The sequence below is a fragment of the Podarcis gaigeae genome (genome assembly GCF_964106915.1).
Source record: "Podarcis gaigeae genome assembly, chromosome: 10".
NCBI classification, from domain to species: domain Eukaryota; kingdom Metazoa; phylum Chordata; class Lepidosauria; order Squamata; family Lacertidae; genus Podarcis; species Podarcis gaigeae.
Genome location: NC_139686.1, coordinates 36,221,057 through 36,241,352, shown reverse-complemented (window position 1 = coordinate 36,241,352; position 20,296 = coordinate 36,221,057). Strand labels below are relative to the sequence as shown.

The 20,296-nt window shown below is 43.4% G+C and overlaps 1 protein-coding gene across 2 annotated transcripts; it reads left to right on the top strand.

Annotated features, from left to right (window-relative positions):
• The first annotated feature begins 65 nt into the window (after positions 1 to 65).
• On the top strand, positions 66 to 19,446 carry NUDT4 (nudix hydrolase 4). Of its 2 annotated transcripts, none has more exons than XM_083698818.1 (5): positions 66 to 705; positions 12,385 to 12,495; positions 13,814 to 13,858; positions 15,522 to 15,606; positions 16,435 to 19,446. In XM_083698818.1, exons 1-5 carry the CDS (start codon positions 607 to 609, stop codon positions 16,635 to 16,637), a joined length of 543 nt encoding a protein of 180 aa, XP_083554944.1. In that variant the 5' UTR covers positions 66 to 606; the 3' UTR covers positions 16,638 to 19,446. The 2 variants fall into 2 exon arrangements, with proteins under 2 accessions (XP_083554944.1, XP_083554943.1); XM_083698817.1 differs by having other exon boundaries at positions 75 to 705; positions 15,519 to 15,606.
• The last annotated feature ends 850 nt before the right edge of the window (positions 19,447 to 20,296 follow it).

The window sequence follows — 20,296 nt, the reverse complement described above, 5'->3', positions numbered from 1 at the left end:
CAGCCCATGGAGCCTCCTCGCTTCGCCCCGCCCCTCCCTCGCCAAGCCCTCCTCCGAGGCGGGCCCTGCGCCTGCGTAGTGAGCGGCGGAGGCCGGGCCGCTGCGGGCGGGTGGAGGAATGCGCGTTACAGTTAAATAGTGGGTACAGCGGCCGCAGAAGCGGCGAGTGGCGGCGCTTCAGGGGGCCGGATGAGGGCGGCTGACTGAGGCGGGCGGGGCGCGAAGAGATAGCGCAGCGCTTCTTCCAGCAGCTCCGGGACAGAGGCGCCGGCGGGAAGGCGGCAGCGGGCCAGCAGCGGAGCGTCTCCATGGCGCGGCGTGGACTCCTCCTGGGCGGCCGCGGCACCGGCAGCGCCTCCGCTCCTCGCGGCGCTCGGTCCCCCTGAGAGGAAAAGCGCGTCGTCGTCTCCTCCTCCTCCCTCGCTCGCTCGCTCCCTCCCTCCCTTGACGACGGGACTCACTCTCGCCCCGCCGCCGCCGCCCCTCGGAGCGGGCCGGAGAACGAAGCGGGAGAGCGCCGGGGCCTCAGCCGTCGCCGCGACTGGAATAGGCGCAGTGCCGGGGATCGGAGGAAGAGGCGGCGGCGGCATTATTATTTCTGCCTCTATGATGAAGTTCAAGCCCAACCAGACGCGGACCTACGACCGGGAGGGCTTCAAGAAGCGGGCGGCGTGCTTGTGCTTCCGCAGCGAGCGGGAGGACGAGGTGAGGGCGGTTGGGGGGGTTGGGGTCGGGCCGCGTCTCCCTCTCCCGGCGGCGGCGGCGGTGATGGTGCCGCGCCCAGTTTCCGCCTCCCTCGCTGCCCACCCCGCCATCCCTTCCTTCCCGCTGACTGGGACCCCCTTTGTGTGCGGAGCTTTGCGGAGCAGGCCGGGCTTGTCGCCCTCTCGCGATCCTCGAGGGTTCCTGCCCGCTTTCCACGTCCCTTCTCCGGGGCTGGGCTTTGGCGCGGGATGCGTGGTCGCCAGGGCGCAGAGACCCACTTTTCTTTCCACCCCCCCCCCCTGAGGCAGGCCTAGTCGGAGGGCCCGAGGAGGGGGCCGAGCCCGCTTCTGTAAGGCAAGGGAGATGGGGCGACCCAAGGTCGGGTTATTTAGGTGACTTGGTTGTGGCTGGAACGTGGGGGGAGTGGAGCTGAAACTGCCGCCGGTCTTAAAACGTGGTGTGCTTTTGTGTGTGTGTGTGTGTGTGAGAGAGAGAGAGAGAGAGAGAGAGAGAGAGAGAGAGAGAGAGGAGGGAGGGGGATAAAGCCGGCTGTACTTTTAGCCCGCCAGTGGCTACTTAACAGAAATGAAAGGGTTGCACACTGTGCCTTGAGCATTGCGCATCTTTAATACATTTGACACTAGCCGGACAGATCTGGCTGCCTCCGAAAACAGCATGGCTTGAGTTCAATGACCTCTTCTGCCACAGCGGGGAGATCGAGTTGCTTTTGTGACTGTCAGTTTTTACAGACACCCCCCCTCCGCCCCCGCGCACACACAGAGCAGAGCAGACAGGTAGGCGGCACTAGTTCCTATTTATGCAACAACAATCTGCATAACCAGCTCCTGTACATGACTTTTCTTTTCTTTTTTTACTCTATCTCTTTGTGATGCGTTCAGAGTAAATAGCTAATATCTGAGTAGTTGTCTACTGTTCAGTTGCTACCCAGGGAGCTCAGACATAGTGATGTGGTTTTGAAGCATGTTTATAATGGCTCATTAGGGGTGACCACTTGAATAAAAGAGGGGATGGTGCACACACACACCATTTGAATGGCAATGCCCATCAACTTTGGGGGGGTCCCCTCGAATATTGGGGGGCCTTGGCCCCTAGGAGTTGGCTGCTATGTGGGTGATATTTAATACTGGACATGCTCAGAGTAGCCCCACTGAAATCAGTGCATTTAAGTTACAACGGGTCTACTCTGATTGTGACTGATTGGATATCTCCCAGCGTGCTTGGATGAATGTGTGTTTCAAACCTGTTTGTAAGGCAAACAGCATGTATAAATCAGACATGCAGTTTCACTTTTGCAACAGGCTAAATGTGCATATTTCTGCATACAGTATAATAGAATCTAGTAAGACTGAATAGGCTTTGAAATGCCACACTACCTCTGGTTTCAAATATATGGATATTGGGATGGATATACATATGCATGAACAGTGATTTCTACTGTAGTTGTTATAGAGGTCTGCACTGAAAAACAAGGCTCACCCCCCTTGAAATCTACTTTTGCTACCTTCTAGCCATATATAGTTTTATAACAGCATTACATTTTGCTGTTTTTCTTGCACTTCAAAGTAAGATAGCAAATGTGACTATGCATTAATGTAGCAGATGGTAAGTTAAAGGCAGTCAAGATTTTTTTTATATTTTGGGGACATATCAAGCCATTACTAAGTCTTCTAGAGCCTCTTTAAATAATTTTTCAAATAACCTGTTGTCACTGCCTGGCTGTGCTGCTTCCTTTCTGTGTTGCTGTCCATAAGGATATGTGAGAGAACTGAAAATATAAGACGAAGGATACACTCCTGTATATACATAATTGGGGTTAGTTACCATTTAGCTCGGTGATCTGTTTGAATAAGAATTGGGCTGCAGGTTAGTGTAGCTTTTCAGCTGCTTTTTCTCCAGTTTCTTGAAAGGGAGATTATGGTCTCATTTATCATTTTAAATTGGGCTGTTCACATAAAATGTAAGCAGCAGATTTTTAAAAGCCAAGTATTATACTGTGGACCTTTATTGGGAAGTACAGAATATTATTGTTCTATCCTTTGATTATATCATTTACCAGAAAAAAATATTAAACATGCCCGAGAAGTACCAAGAGCCATTTGCCATCTTGAGAGGCAGTGTAGTTGTAGGGAGAAACTGTGAAGCATTCCTGACTTCATAATACAGTCTCTACAGATCTACCTTTGCCAACACTAGTACACAATGGTTCTGTCACACAACCTAGAGGCAGTTCTGCCAAAAGTAGGCTTGGCTGTATCAGCTGTTAGGAAAAAGCTTTCCATATTCTGTGATGCAATTATACAATTCCCTGGTACAGTTGGATCTTGCTTCTGGAAGTATATGCTAGATGGGAAGTACAACTGAGACATAGCATGATTAAAGCTGAAGTGGGTGGGGACTGCTAACATAGGGCAAAAAACCCAACCAAACAAAATGCATTTCAACCAGAAATATTGTGCCCCTGGTAACCAGAAATATTGCCTAGGCACAACTACTACTTTTAGCTATTTTGTCTAAAAAGTTATTTTTGTGTAAACTTCTGTAGAGCAGTCTAAGCAAGTACGAATAGTTTCTGTAATTGTATTGTTTGAAACTTTACATTGCTGTGCTGGGCTACTAACAATGTAATTGAATGAGTCCAAATTTAAAGCAAAAGTACTGCTTTAAGTCTGTTGGCACACCTGAATTGTTTTGCTAAATATTGCCAGTATAAGCTTCCAATAGGCTTCTTGCACAGTATTGGGGCTGTAGAGGGAGCTCCAGCTATACTAAAAAGTGAGATACTCAGCATCTTTTAATTGTTATTTTAGGTTTAAGTAACATATATTCAAAGAATGAGAAAGTAACTGTATTGTGGCAACTACTTGTCCGTAATGTTTAGCAGCTTTGGGTGAGTGGCTTGAGAGATCCACTGCTCAAAATTCCACAAACACATATGGACAAAAACTGTCCATTTTTGTGTGTGAACTAGTTGACCTCTTGTGTGTACTGGGGTCCTCCAGTGGTGGAGATAAAACTTAATTCATCAGAGTTTCAGCAATAGCAGTAGGTAATTTATGTCTCTTAGTATTATCTTGAAACAATCCTGGCTTATTCCTCTTTTTGCATTCTCAATAGGATATTGTGTTTCAGAAAATTCTGCAAAGAATTTCTGTTCAGAATTCTTGTAAAGACTCTTGGGTACAGTTTTGGTGTTTGCAAAGCAAGGAGTTTTACTAGTCATCATGAAAGCACAGAGATTGCAGGTGTTTCGGTAAAATGAAACTAAGTGTTCTGTTAACAAAGGACAAGATTTGCAGTAATCCTGTCTTTTACAAGTGCCTGTTACGTGTTCATTTCTGTGTAACAGTTTATGCTTATATACTAGCATGCCGTTATACTGTCAGTTGGTAGAGACTGTGACTTTCAATTAGCCTCTGCAGGGTTTTAATTGCTTCCAGTAATGAAGAGAGAGTTGGCATCTTGGTACATTTAATACAATTCAAATAGCTTTTTTCTTCTTGAAGTGGGGCTTTTCTGGTCTGTAAGTTCTCTTGATGAAAGTTAGTCCTCGCACAGAAGTTGTAATGGCTAAAAATCTATTTCCTATATAATAAAAAATGCTTAATATAGAAAAAGGAGTACTCACAACTTAACTCTCAGCTGAAATGGGACAAAACCATGTGGTAAGCTGGCAGCCTCTGGGGTTCTTCCTTCATATTTCAAGTTACAACATAGTACTCTTTATTGTCCAGAGGGAGAATGGTGCTGAAAAATTGCCTTTTTCATTCCTGTCTACAAACATATGAGAGCCAACATTGGTAAAAGCAGTGTAAATGACCTTTCTGCACTGTCCTTGCCTTGGCTGAAAAAATGGAACATTTTGACAGTGGATACATGCAACTCAAAATAGTTTCTTAACATTTAGCTTACAAAGGTGAGTCTGTCAGTCACACAGTCCACTTTGGTTCAAGACCAGTCAGGTGGACTCTGGCTCAAGTGAATACCTAATGACTTGCACACTGAAACGGGTGAAAAAATGTGTTTTGTGGGGGAGTAACCCTGCAGTCAGTCAGTTGCTTTGGCATCCTTGTTATAGTTACTGAAACCTCTCCAGCAACATTTAGTAGCTGCAGAAAGAACAACTTGTTGGTCTGTCAGCTGCCCAGCAAAGTTAAGAGGGACTGCACTGTTCATAAGAGAGACCTGAACAGCCTTAAGCTACCAACGCTATTAGCTGTCTCTTTTCTAATTTCCTTCTTTAACGTCTTCCTTCACTTTAGGACTTTTTCTTGTTAGAAGTGAGCATGATCAGTGCAGACCTGCTAAACGTCAATAAACTAAAGACATGATTTTTGCCCTGGAGTAGTCACACTTTGTTTACTTATTTTTATGGGAAGTATACATTGTGCCATCAAATCACTGTTCTTTAGAAAGGGTAAAACAGTTGCTCCAACTTCTTTCACACAAAGGTGAGCTTTGTGTGTCAAAAGGCTTGCCTGCACATCTTCATAATTCTGCCAGCACCATTTTATTGGTATGTTCTTAATATTTAATTTAGTCTAGAATGCCATTTTTTCTCACACACCATATGTGTATGTGTATAAATAAATAAATGTGCAGTAGAACATGTGATAGTGTTTAAATACTGAGCAAGGAAATGACTCTTCCAAGACATTATCAGGCATGGGTGATGCTGCTTAGAATTTGCCTGGCTGGACAAGTTGGCTGCTCAAGAGAGAATGAAGCAAGGAATGGTTTGAGCACTCCAGAACTTTGGAGGAACATATTGTGGGATCTGCTGCTGGAAGTTGCCTCCCATTTTAAAACAATCTTGACAGTTGTGCAAGGAGTAGATTATATATTTTATGTTTTTGCTCTGTTGTGAGTTGTCTTGGGGGATTTTCATAGCCAAATGTGAGGTTGAAATGCCTAAATAAACTAAAAAGCACTTTAGCACCCAAACAGAAATGTGCTTTCTCTTAGCTGTTGTCAGGGAACTGCCATCGGAGGGACAGGTGGTGGAGAGGCTCCAGGAGAATAGGAGAGACTCTACAGCAGAAGAAGGAACCAGTAGGGGGAGAGCAGGAGTTCCAGCGGAAAGGGAATCGGGGGAGAGGCTCTGGGATACTTCTAGTGAGAACAGTGAGGAGGTAACAAGACCCCCTTTAGCAACCCCCACCCCTCGCCAGAAGCTGTCACGCAGAGAGTCCAGGAGGCGCATGTCCGTCAAACAACTTTTATGTTGGAGTAAGTTCCGTAGACACCCACTGTCGGATTCTACCAGCGACTGACGGAGTCATGCTTTGGGAGGCTCCGTTAGTGCCTAGGTTTGGGTGACCAGCCAAACCCCAGAGGGATCAAGCTTTTACACACAAGCAGCTCATTATCCCATCATAGCTGTGTTATGCTTTCTAGTGTGAATGGAACACACCACTTTTTATGTGCAGACATCCTGCTTCCACCCTGAGGTGTGGGAAAGTGTTCTTTGATGTAATCTGCATGCAGAATTGCCATGTTTGATCAGCACTAGGAACGATCAGTTTGGAAGAACCCAGTGCTGTGGCTGCTGTTTGCTCCCAAGCAATAGCAAACAGGTTTCTTGACATTTTCATTAAGCCTTGAAAGAAATCTGGAGTTTTGATAAAAGCATTGGGCGCATCTGCCAAGGTTGTTTGTTGATGCACAAGGTAGAATACAATAGATTGGTATCTGTGAGTATGGCAAAAGAATGCAGGTGGACAGGAATAGCGCTGTTCAATGCATCAGTACACATAGCACTATTCCTACTTTATTTCCTCTGGGCATACCTTCTTGCTTGTAAATCTAAGACTGGGGTGAGGAATTAGATCTGGATGGAGGGTCCAGATTTGACCCATCTTCTCTGAGGCATTTGACAGGTGGGCAGGGCACTGACCTGTCAACCCCTTGAGTCATATGATGTCAGGTGAATCAAAATTCAAACAGCAGCTCCAAAGGAAGATTTTTCTTTCACAGCCCTGGCTTGAATTCAAGCTGGGATTGCAAGCAAATACCTTCTAGGTGGGTGGAAATACTGGCTTTTATTGTCAAACACAGGCTTATCCCATAGATTACATAAGAGAGAACAGATCTCCACACCTGACATCCGGTGACTGACAGGTCAGCAAATGGCCTCTCATGCTTTATTCAGAGGTCTGGTGGGCCACAAGTCAGAGAGTCTCCATCACTGTTCTAAGAACCAGTGATGGCACTTCGATGAGTTGGAAAATGTCTATAATAGGTCTCAGCACTATAAATAAATGTCATGGTGAATGCGAATAGCCTTTGTGGAAATTTGTTGTGATTGGACCATACTTTTCTGGAGGGTAATCTTCCTAACTGTATTGATTTGTAGGAAAGCAAGACTATTGAGAGACTCCCAAATTATCCTGGATCAATCATGTTTATTTCTCCTATATAAGAAAGTAAGGGGGATTATTCAGTTCTAACATCATTATGAATCTTGTATTTTTTTAAAAAAAATGAGTATATGATAGCATGGTATATTTATCTTGTAGAATTTGATCTGTATCTAATGAATCCGACATGTGTTCTGGAACACTTTGGATTACATTCAGTTTATTTAATATAAATACTTCGGTTGTAAACACATGCATTTTCTTCACTAATGCTAGGGTCCGTAATTCAAAACACTGTCATGTTATGATATGTCATGGCTCTGAATCTTATGTAATGGTACAAAGCCATGTATTTAAGCTCCAGACAGGACAAACAATGACTCCTTCCTCCCTGCACTAGTAACTGGGATCTCTGTTCAGGCCTGTGATCAATGTAAATGCTGATTGAAACAATTTCACTAAGCCGAGTGTTTTGAAACAGAAGAATAATGGTGTTCATAATTTTTGGTGGTTGCTCACATGACTATGGAAAACACTTAGTTCCTTCACTGAAAGGAAATTTGTATCCTCAGTTCATAGCTAGAGCACAAAACATTCAAGATACCTAAAAACACACACAGCTAAAAACAGCTAAATTCTATCTAAAATTCTGAAATACTGTAGTATGTAAGGCAAATGCATTTGAGTCACTGGGTTCTTCCACATTTCTACTTGTTCTGCTGCTTTCCCCCAGGAAAACAGCAATTGGGTTTTCTGCAGATTGCCTTTTGTCCGCTTTAGTGCTAAAGGGTAGGTTTTCTGGGTGAAAGCGGCAGGCCAAAGCAGAACTACCCAGACCTGTGCCTAGAAAACACAGGGCAAGTGAAAGTGTGAAAGAGCCCTTAGCTTTTCCATAAAAATTAAATCCAATTTAATATGCTTTCCGTCTTCCTTGTGGCGGCTACATTAGAAAGTGCAGCAGAATGCCTCTCCTATTTATTTCTTGGCTTGGCTTTCCAACCAATATAAACTTCATAAGACTAAAGTATGGAATCTAAACAATTAGTTGCTTTGAATTGTAAGAATCCAAGAAGCCTGTACAGATTTGTATTTGCTTTGTTGAATCACAGTCTAGCTTCCTTGTGTTTAATGTTTTAATATAATAGGAAAGGTAATGGTTCTGCATCTAAACCCTTGCATTTTACTGTAGAATGTGTGGCTGAAACTGCCCTCAGCACTAAGATGGAAGCAATCCTTTGTGGGCTGCTAGTGAGGCTGGTCATGACACACTTTTTCTTAAAAAAAAAGTAACCCACTGAGTTCAGTTGAAAGCACAAGAATGTGCACAAAAGTGCACATGGAAAGTATTAGGTTTCTTCAACCTGTGTGCGCATTAACACACTGGTGCATACACAGATTTTCATGTCCAGAATGGGCTTTGGACTTCCACTGTAGACACAGAGGAATTGGGTATCTAATGCAGTCTGTATTGGCCTGAATAAGTTGTCATCTTGATCTGGGTTTCTCCAAGAACATTATCTTGATGTTCTGAATTGGGTTCTGCTTCCATTGTTACTGTCCTTCTACTTATTAAAACATTTGCAGTCATCATCATCATCATCATCATCATAATAATAATAATTTATTATTTGTACCCCGCCCATCTGGCTGGGTTTCCCCAGCCACTCTGGGCGGCTTCCATAGAAACCAGAAAACACTAAAATATCATACATTTAAAAACTTCCCTGAACAGGGCTGCCTTAAGATGTCTTCTGAATGTCAGGTAGTTGTTTATCGTTTTGACATCTGATGGGAGGGCGTTCCACAGGGCGGGCGCCACTACCGAAAAGGCCCTCTGCCTGGTTCCCTGTAGCTTTGCTTCTCGCAATGAGGGAACCGCCAGAAGGCCCTCGGCACTGGACCTCAGCGTCCGGGCAGAACGATGGGGGTGGAGACGCTCCTTCAGGTATACTGGGCCGAGGCCGTTTAGGGCTTTAAAGGTCAACACCAACACTTTGAATTGTGCTCGGAAACGTACTGGGAGCCAATGTAGGTCTTTAAAGACCGGTGTTATGTGGTCTCGGCGGCCGCCCCCAGTCACCAGTCTAGCTGCCGCATTCTGGATTAGCTGTAGTTTCCGAGTCACCTTCAAAGGTAGCCCCACGTAGAGCGCATTGCAGTAGTCCAAGCAGGAGATAACTAGAGCCTGCACCACTCTGGCGAGACAGTCCGCAGGCAGGTAGGGTTTCAGCCTGCGTACCAGGTGGAGTTGGTAGACAGCTGCCCTGGATACAGAATTGACCTGCGCCTCCATAGACAGCTGTGAGTCCAAAATGACTCCCAGGCTATGCACCTGGTCCTTCAGGGGCACAGTTACCCTATTCAGGACCAGGGAGTCCTCCACACCAGCCCGCCCCCTGTCCCCCAAAAACAGTACTTCTGTCTTGTCAGGATTCAGCTTCAATCCATTAGCCGCCATCCATCCTCCAACCGCCTCCAGGCACTCACACAGGACCTTCACCGCCTTCACTGGTTCTGATTTGAAAGAGAGGTAGAGCTGGGTATCATCTGCATATTGATGGACACCCAGTCCAAATCCCCTGATGATTTCTCCCAGCGGCTTCATATAGATGTTAAAAAGCATGGGGGAGAGGACGGAACCCTGAGGTACCCCACAAGTGAGGGCCCAAGGGTCTGAACACTCATCCCCCACCACCACTTTCTGAACACGGCCCAGGAGGAAGGAGCGAAACCACTGTATAACAGTGCCCCCAGCTCCCAACCCCTCTAGACGGTCCAGAAGGATGTTATGGTCGATTGTATCAAAGGCCGCTGAGAGATCCAGCAGAACTAGGAAACAACTCTCACCTTTGTCCCTAGCTCGCCGGAGATCATCAACCAGTGCGACCAAGGCAGTTTCAGTCCCGTGATGAGGCCTGAACCCCGATTGGAAGGGATCCAAATGGTCCGCATCCTCCGGGCATGCCTGGAGTTGTTCAGCAACCACACGCTCAATCACCTTGCCCAAGAATGGAAGATTTGAGACTGGGCGATAGTTGGCCATACTGGCCGGGTCTAAAGATGGTTTTTTAAGAAGCGCTTTAATGACCGCCTCTTTCAGCGGATCTGGGAATGTTCCCTCACAGAGGGAAGCATTCACCACCCTGCAGAGCCCTTCGCCCAGCCCTTCCCGGCTTGCTTTTATTAGCCAGGATGGGCAAGGATCAAGGAGACAGGTGGTTGGTTTCATGCGTCCAAGCAGCCTGTCCACATCCTCGGGGGTAACTGATTGAAATTGATTCCATGCAACTTGACCAGACAGGGCTCTAGCACTCTCCCGCCCCAGCCCTGCTCCCACGGTGGTGTCTAGCTCCTTCCGAATATGAGCGATTTTATCTGCAAAAAACTTTGCAAAATCGTTGCAGGAGATCTTGGGGTCTTTACAAGGCCCCGGTGGTAAAAGTGGTTCCGTTAAAATGCGGACCACCTGAAAGAGTCTCCTGCTACTATTTTCTGCAGATGCAATAGAGGCGGTGAAGAAAGTCTTCTTCGCCGTCGCTATCGCCACTTGGTAGGCTCGACGTTGAGCTCTAACCTGTGTCCGGTCAGATTCGGAGTGAGTTTTCTGCCACTGACGCTCTAGCCGTCTCACCGATTGTTTCATCGCCCTCAGCTCCGAAGAAAACCACAGGGCTGTCCGGGCTCCATGCAATTGGAGAGGGCGCTTCGGAGCCAGGTAGTCAATAGCCCTGGTTAACTCCGCATTCCAGCGGGCCACCAGGTCAGCTGAAAGGCCATCAACATGGGATAAAGCATCCCCTACCACTCTCTGGAAACCATTTGGATCCATTAAGTGGCGGGGGCGGACCATCCGAATTGGTCCCACCTCCCTGCAGAGGGGAAGGGTCGCGGAGAAGTCCAGTTGCACCAGGAAGTGATCTGACCATGGCACTTCTTTGGTTTCACTTTTACTTAGTGTCAGATCACCCACGTCACTAGAGGTGAATACCAGGTCTAAGGCATGTCCATGACTATGAGTTGGGCCCAACCTATTCAGGGACAGCCCCATGGAGGCCATGCTTTCCACGAAGTCCCAAGCGGCCCCTTGTAGGGTCGTGTCGGCATGGATGTTAAAATCCCCTAGGACAACCAAGCTAGGTGTCTCCAGGAGAACATCCGCCACGACCTGAAGCAGCTCGGACAGGGAATCCTTGGTGCAGCGGGGAGGTCGGTACACCAAAAGGAATCCTGTACTGCCCCTATTGCCCAACTTCCAGAACATGCACTCAGAAAACTGGGTCTTCCCAGTAGGACGCCTGATGCAAACTAATGACTTCCTAAAAATCACTGCAACCCCCCCTCCCCGCCCACATGACCTGGGTTGCTGTGCATAAGAGAAACCCGGTGGGCAAGCGGCAGCAAGGACAGGCCCATCTGCTTCCTCCAACCAGGTCTCTTTCACACATGCCAGGTCAAATCCTCCATCCACAATCAGGTCGTGGATGGCAGTGGTTTTATTCATCATTGACCTGGCATTACACAGCAACACCTTCAGGTCATGTGGGTTTCCCCTGTTGATTCCAGTATCCATCCGGTCAAGGCCAGACCCGGAGGCAGGGATAGTCTTCAAACAACGACTAAACCTGCCTCCTCGGTAATGACATGGTCTGGTCTTAGCGTAACTCCGCCTCCTGCCCATGATCACCGAGATCGGATGTCCCAGTGCTTCCGCCCCTGTGGAACTTGTCCCAGCCATCGTGTTGGCTGGGGCCCCACTCCCAGGCAGCCCTGATCCCGCCTCTTAAAAACAAAATACAAACTATACAGAACCAATAAAACAACAGAAAACAAAAACAGAACAATTATACTAAAATTAATCCCCAACCAAATATCCATCCCACCCACCCCCAACAGAGGAAAAAAGAAAAAAGAAATGCCTGAAATGCTTTGAATAGACAGCTATTTTATTTTTTGGATAACTTAATTGGGTCATATTTTATTAAAACTGACAGTCTTGCAGTAAGTTGACTGTGAACCAAATATGGAAACATCCAGGAAAGCATACTCAAAACTTGACATATTATCTGACTTTAATATGTATATAAAAGTTTGATGCAAGGGAAGGAGTGCAGAATTCTTGAACTTTATAGCCTGTCACCCAAGCTTGGATCTGTTAATATATATTTGATATTGTTGGCTCCCTTGAGTACCATTTGGTGGACATCTTAAACATTTTGTTAACTTCACAAAATATCAGTCTGGTTTCATGAAGTCTCACTGAGTTTTAATTCACACAGTCATAAGAAAATCTTTTTCTTTGCAGGTTCTTTTAGTAAGTAGCAGCCGGTACCCAGATCAGTGGATTGTTCCAGGTGGAGGAATGGAACCAGAAGAGGAACCTGGTGGAGCTGCTGTCAGAGAAGTCTATGAAGAGGTAAAGAATTTAGAACTCTCAGCTTGAAATGCTGTATGGATATGCATTCTCTGAATTTTAACAGATGACTCATTTAAGCAAACTTAACTGAGAGCCACATAGACAAGGGCTACTCCCCTCCTAGGACAGGCATGTGGCAGACCTGTTATAAATGACAATAGCCATCCGCATGGCTGTTCTTGTGTTCATGAGATGCTGGCTATAAAGATAATAGCTTACTGAAAGAATTGAATTGTTCCTAATTTAAATGAAACACTTTCCAACAGATGCCTATCAGCTGGGTCTGCCAAACACTTGAGACCACACAGGACTCTTCTGCTTTATTGCATGGTTAGAGTTGTTTTCCGGGCTACAGTTTCTTCTAATCTTGATAATTCCACAGCCATCAGACATTTGTGAGTTGGTACAGGAGAGGCAGCCCTTAAGTTGTGGAATTCCCTCCCGACAGAGGAGGGACACCTTCATTATATGTGTCTGACACCTTCCTTACATAGTTCCTGTTGTTTGCTTGAAGAGGCCCCTCTTCACTCTGGCCTTTGAGTTAGATATTTATAGGACTCACCCTATTCTTGTGCCTGTAATTTATTTTAAACTGTTCTTAAAAATGTATTTCTAAATTGCTGTGAACCTCCTTGTAATTTCATGGCAGGTAGTGAATCAAATAAATAAACTGAAATTTCCAGGATGTGCTACTTAAGAAGCACTTATCACAGAATGAAATATTATTTGTTTGAATGTATGGATAATCTTAGAAGTTTTAAATCTCAGCTAGGAAATAGTTTACAGTATGTTCTGAGCACCTCTAAGAGATGTTTGAGGCCCAATCCGGAAAGAGAGGAGCGCTAAATCATCTGCATTCATCAAGATGCAGATATTTCTGTTCCTAATTACCAGAGTGGGGGAGTTTGCATTGGCTAAATATAGCCCCAAATCATTAATATAAAAGTTTTTTAAAAGTGGGAACCAGAATGGAACTAGCTACATTATTTAAGTATGCTAAATTCCTACACACTTTTTGCTTTATTACTCACATGCTTCCTAACTGTAAACTCAGTAAAAGAAAGAAAAGCAGATGCTCTATTAGAAGCTTCTCAAATTTAGTTGTGTGTCTGAAAAAAATTGATAATCAGAAAAATGTGCTCCCTGCTCCTTAGCTTTCAGGAAAACTAAAGAGACTCTGGCTAGGGCACAGATTTAATAGATCATGAAACCATTATTGGACATGCTAGTAAATTAAACATTGGTTTCGAATATTGTAATGAATCTGTAAGAACGATTGCATGTGGGGAAAATATCTGATTATCTTTATTCCTTGCAGGCTGGAGTAAAGGGAAAACTAGGCAGATTGCTGGGAATATTTGAGGTGAGCTGTTTAAAAATATATATTCTGTGATGTACATGCTGTGAAATGTAGTTTGCATTTCTAATACGGAAGGGGTGGAATCTTGGAAAACAGGTATTTTAATTAAGGGCTGATAATTTGAATACCTTCTACACTTCATATATAAATAAGTCAGGTTTGGGAATAGAAAAATATTGACATTCACGTACAAAATATTTATAAGTAGGGAAGATATTAAAAGAAGCTGATTCAGTAAATTGTGCTGGGGACACTATCCAGTACCTGCATAATGGGTGAAAATATAGTAGAATAAGAATTGTCTCTAGGATCCCATTTTTGCTGGCCTGCAAAGTGACTGACCTAATGAATGCAACAAAGATTTGAAAGGAAATGTGATTAGGATTGGGGTGTTTGTATAGTTCTAGTTTTCAAGCAGTGAACAGAGAATGTTAGTTTAACTCCTGGATGGATGCTGTAATCCGCAATTCCTAATGAAATATATGCAGATCGAAAAAGTGGAGCCCTGTTTCTAACATCACAGTTCATGATGATGATGATCACGATGATTTTGTACCCCCACTTCATCTGACTGGGTTGCCCCAGCCACTGTGGATGGCTTCCAACAGAATATACAAAAACACAACAGAACATCACATATTAAAAGCTTCCTGGTGCAGGGCTGCCTTCAGATGTCTATGAAAGGTCATAGAATTATCTCTTTGACATCTGATGGGAGGGTGTTCCACAGGGTGGGGCTACTGAGAAGGCCCTCTGCCTGGTTCCTGGTAACTTCACTTTCCACAATGAGAGAGCTACCAGAATGGCTTCTTCAGAGTCCAGGCTGAACAATGGGGGCATAGATGCTTCTTCACGTATACAGGTCTGAAGCCATTTAGGACTTTAAAGGTCAATACCAACACTTCGAATTGTGCTCAAAAACGTACTGGGAGCCAATGTAGATGTTTTAGGACTGGTGTTGTGGTCCCGGTGGCTGCTCCCAGTCACCAGTCTAGCAACCACATTCTGGGTTAATTGTAGTTTCTGAGTCACCTTCAAAGGTAGAGTGTATTGCAGTAATCCAAATAGGAAATAACCAGACCATGTCTCACTCTGCTTCCCTGGACACAGAATTGACCTGCGCCTCCGTGGACAGCTTTGAGTCCAAAATGACCCCCAGGTTGTGTACCTGGTCCTTCAGGGGCACAGTTACCCCATTCAGGACCAGGGAGTCCCCCAGAAACAGTACTTCCATCTTGTCAGGATTCAAGCTCAATCTGTTAACTGCCATCCATCCTCCAACTGTCTCCAGACACTCACACATGCCTCAACTGGCTCCAATTTAAATGAGAGGTAAAGCTTTGCCAAGAGAACTCATAGCTGCCTCTTAGAAGACTGACATGTTTCTGTACTGCTACCAACAGTATACATTTGCTTTTCACTTGTTTTTCCATTGACTTTTTTTAAAAAACAGTTCTAATTTACATTCCCCCCCCCATTTAAACTATTGAATTTGTATGTGTACCATTGTATTTTTAAATGACCTTGTTGCAGTGTTTGAATTTTAGGCACCTTGAGGGCTATATTATAGTGGAAAGATAGTATATAAGTGATTCTAAGTAAATAGCTATCTAATGTTGCAAGTGTGAATTAATATGTCTGTTCTCTCTTCTTCCTACTGAAGCAGAATCAAGACCGGAAACATAGGACTTATGTTTATGTTCTTACAGTGACTGAAATCCTGGAAGACTGGGAGGATTCGGTTAATATAGGCAAGACATTTTCAACCCTGCATGTGCTAAGTGTGTAATGCAGTATCAGAACCATGCTATTTTTGGATAGCTTTCAAAAACTGGTGTTCAAGAAGCATGATGCTGCAAGTTATTAAAGTTAGAGGTGTACTAAAAAGGTTCAAAGGATAACTCAAGAGCAGCCAGCACCATTTTATTTTATCACTAATTAGCCACTGCTCTAATAGCATTAATAAAATAATTTATGGAAGTAGATAAATTTTGTGTTTGATTCCAGTTTGACACTCCATGGCATGCTGTTTTTATGGATACTTTAAACTACTAATTGGTTGAAAGAACTTGGGATAATGAGTAATATTCAGAATGCCATATACTTCTAATGAATCAGAACAGGTAGATAAAAAGTAGATAAAAAGCAGGCTATTTGCTTGTTGGCAAGGGAACAGATGGACAAACTAACTCTCATGTTAATTTGCACATAATTAACATAATACATTAATAAAAGTAGACACCAGCCTGTTAGTCTCACAGTGAACCATTCAGCCAACTGTGGTAATTAGAAGCCTTTATTTATAGCTCCAAATGTTCATGATCCTTATTCAGCACCTAACATCATAAGACCAACTTAGGAATTTTATGAACACAGTTGAAGATCTTGGCTGTCTGTAGTTAATACCCTTGTTTTTCACAATTCTGCTTGCCGCTACTAAGTGCCCTTAAATAGTGGGTGGATCTCTGGGGGACTCTTTAGAATGTTTCAGCCACATTTGCCCACTTCATTTTAAAGTTGACAGATTGTAAGGTTCAAAATGTCCACTATTTGAAACATTTATTCTTTTCATGTTGTAGGAAGGAAAAGAGAGTGGTTTAAAGTTGAAGATGCAATCAAGGTCCTTCAGTGTCACAAGCCAGTACATGCAGAGTACTTGGAAAAATTGAAACTGGGATGTTCACCAACCAATGGAAATTCTGTGGTTTCTTCCCATCCTGATAACAACTCTCTATATGTTACTCCTGCACAGACTTCTGGGTTGCCCTCAACTGTAAGATAAAATTCAGATACTTTTTTGTTCACCATCACAAGGGGAGATGTGTTAGTGGTCATGTGCTATGTGTATAGTCATTTAAATTGAGTGTGTGAACACTTTATGTTCAGACATATACATTCTTTTTTTTTTAAGCAATGTTTAATATTTCAACAAACCAAAGCCATACAGGGAATTCTTAAAGATGCCTTAAATGGTCCTCTTTGTGGCTTTTTAAAACCTGATTAAAAAAAACCAACAGGAGTGAATTTGTAATTTGGCATTTGAGTCTGGCTTAATTTTGTTAAATTTCCTAAAAATCAAAAAATGCTATTTTGGGGAAACTGTTTTTAATTTAGTCATCCTTATTTCCCTACTTCAGTACAAAATTTGTTGGACAAGTTAAAAGGCAGCAGAAACCAACAAAGAAGTGCCTTCTATGTCAAGAAGTGTCCTCCCCAAATATTTCACTTACAAATCCTAACCAGAGTAGTGCCAGCTTGTCTGCCTCTGCCAATCCTTCACACTGCTCTTGCTTACAATTATTAGCCAAACAGGCAGATTCGAGAAAAATGCTAACATGCCAACCCCTTAACCTGCTTGCTCTCCTCTTGCCAAAGTCAGCCTTGGCTTTCTTTGCTATTCCAGCAGGTGTTGATTCACTACTGGGGACCATCCCAGCTTCTTCCAGCCAGTTTCCAAAACACATGATTTGGATCACTATTGGGAAGATAACTGTCCTGAGCTTTAAGGAAAAAAAGCAGACTAAATGGGGTTCTAATCCTGTTTTAATGCTTGCAACTAAAATATGGCTATAGAGATTCTCTAAATTATATGAAGTCTAATTTCAGAAATCTCTAAAAGCATTTACTGTACGCTGAACTTTCCCTTGATCCCTCAAGTCATTACTGTGGTTGAGGTAAAGAACTACCTCTATTATGAAACTGTCTCTTCTCATTCTTTCTATGTAACATAAACCCACTGTAAATAATCCAACTGGTGTATAGTGTAAAGTGGAAAGAAAAGGTAATGTAAATACTCTGTTGCTCACACCAGTAGGTTACTACCTAGGACTTCTGTGTCTTAATAGCTATGTAACCAGCAGAATCTTTAATAGCTCACTCACTGAATCTTTGCCTAGTGAGTTCCTGCTCATCACATAACAGATAAAGGCACAGGAATCCTGTCTGAGAAAAAGGTGGCAAACTTACACGCTAACTTCCAATACATTGGGTAAAAATGCTGCTATAAATTAACCCACGTGCTGTTACAGTTTTTAAGGAAAATATTGGTGCCATATGCTTTCCTTCTAGAAGCATGTGGGAATCACACATAGTGCCATAGAAATGCATTTAAGCAAGGAACATCAGTAAGAGGTTTGGTTGTGAGTGTTGCTTCAAGAGCCATAAGTAAGTACTATTAACTGGAGATGGACTTGCAACATCTTGCTCAGGTTAGAACTTCCAGGAGTTACTGGCTTCAGAGAATCTGAGTGGAGCTGTAGATGTCATCAGTTTTGTGCTTGAAGAGCCTTACTTTCCATATTCTGATTCAGATGGTCAAAAGAACATTCATAGTAGACTGGTGGCAGACCCATCAATGTGAAACTTTGTACACTAATCGGATTAAGGAAATGGCTAGTTAACAAGTATGCATTTTTCCTGATTCCTAAGTCAGCACTTCAACCCCACACTCTTATTCAGTTATCACTAACCACATGATGATAATAATATGAGAAATGTCTCTTGTTCATCACAGTGATGGAAGTAAGAGCAATTTTAATTAGTTTTTGGTTACTATAACTGCTTTCATCTCAACTTTTGCTTTTGGAACATAAAACCAAGCCAAGCATAGAGAAGCTACATATTGGTAATGCATGAATACTTTGGTTTCTAACATTTATGTGTTATGTAAAAATGTACAGTTGTCAGTGCTAACCAAATCAAAGGTGATGGCTTATAAATACTCCAGGCTGCTGTGCCACATACAGTTTTAAATATATTGGTGTACAGATCTCTTCTGCCTATGCAACTTCAGATAAGGCCCCTTATTCATACTGACTTCTAAAGTCTGTCTTGCAGCATAACACTGGAATGACAAGAGGTCCACTGTATTATTTAGCTGCCATTGTTGCATTTTCACTTATAGACAAGTGAACACAGAAACATTGTCTATTTCTGTCATTTGGAAGAATAGACCGGACAGCATGAATGTGTCAAATAACAGCTAAGACCTCTTCTGTCAAGATTAAACCATAGTCAAATAACTCCAGTAAGGGGTTCAGGGTTGACATTAAAATGCTGAGGGATTAGTATATAGTGAAGCATTCTTGTGGAACTAGGCCAGTGTTCCCCCTAAGTGACCTTTGAACCTGTAGCTGGCTTCACAAGGCAGGGAAATAAAAGTTGACTAGGACCAGATTCCACAGGGCAGTCCATGTCTTCAGTATCTTAAGACATGGTTTGCAAAGTCAGAAGGTCATTACCAGAGAAGTATAGGCAGGTCTTGACTTAATACAGTGGGAGTTTGTTACAGTGAATAGTTAATTGGGAACATGCCATACCAACATTGCAAGAGTATTTATGTAGGTTATAGAGGCTATTAAAAGTAAAAATACCATCCTGAGTGCTTATTGCAGACTAACCAGGGCTACTGTCAAAATGTTGGAACAAATGCTCAACATGCTTCTGAGAAGTAAAACGTTTGAAGGAAAACTACAAGTTAAGTTGTAAACATTTTGAGCTGTGTGCATGGCTTTCTTTTAAAGATTGATGTAAGAATTTTGACTTTTTATATCTGAAATGATCCTCCAAAATAAAAAAAAATTGAAACACAATCTGCGAAGACTGTAGCTTCTTTATGTAGCAATAAAATTCAGATTTAAGTATTGGGAACAGTGGTCTCCAACTCAACATGTGTTTGAGAGTGGCTCATTCAAATCAAGTGTATTGCAAAGTCTGTAGTAGAAAACAGTGTTGGAAAACTTATAAAACATGAGTGACTTTTACCTCCTTCTGTGGCCTGGAAGTTTTTCTGTGCTTGTAGTTGAGGGCAGGGACCATATCTTAGTGGTACACAACATGCTTTGCACCCCAAGAACCCCATGGCGTTCAGTGGGATTTACTTTCAGATAAACTTATACAGAATTGCTGCCTATTGCCTGTATGCCCAAGCTACTCAAGAAGAAACGCTCTTGCTTGCCTCCCATGTCCCTGACTGTTGTTTCATTTTGTGGATGTGTCCACAAACTTGAGAATTTTGCTTACAAATATTGCTTCGTGGTTAGGCTCACTTCCTGCTTCTCACACCCATTTCTGACATCAGCTACATGCTATAAACTCACAAGTGACCTGCAGTGATGTCATGTGGAAATGCTATACTTGTTCTTGTACCTGAAGGGGCAGTTATTTCAGGCCCCCATCTCTTTGCTCCTGGTCTACTTTAACCCTACCCGCTGCACTTGCTGGGTATGAGGCTATCCCTTTCAGAACAATGAACACTCCACTAGGGGGAGAAGGGCTCGATCTTCATTGAAATGGCAAACTTCTACCTGGGGTTTGAGCAATTTAGTAACTTCTCCCCACCTCCTGCTCTCGCTTGTTCTCTGCTCTGCTTCCTCTGACATGTTAGGATGCACAACAGCATGTTGTTGTCTATCCCAAGTGCGTCTGTTCAGTGATCCAGCC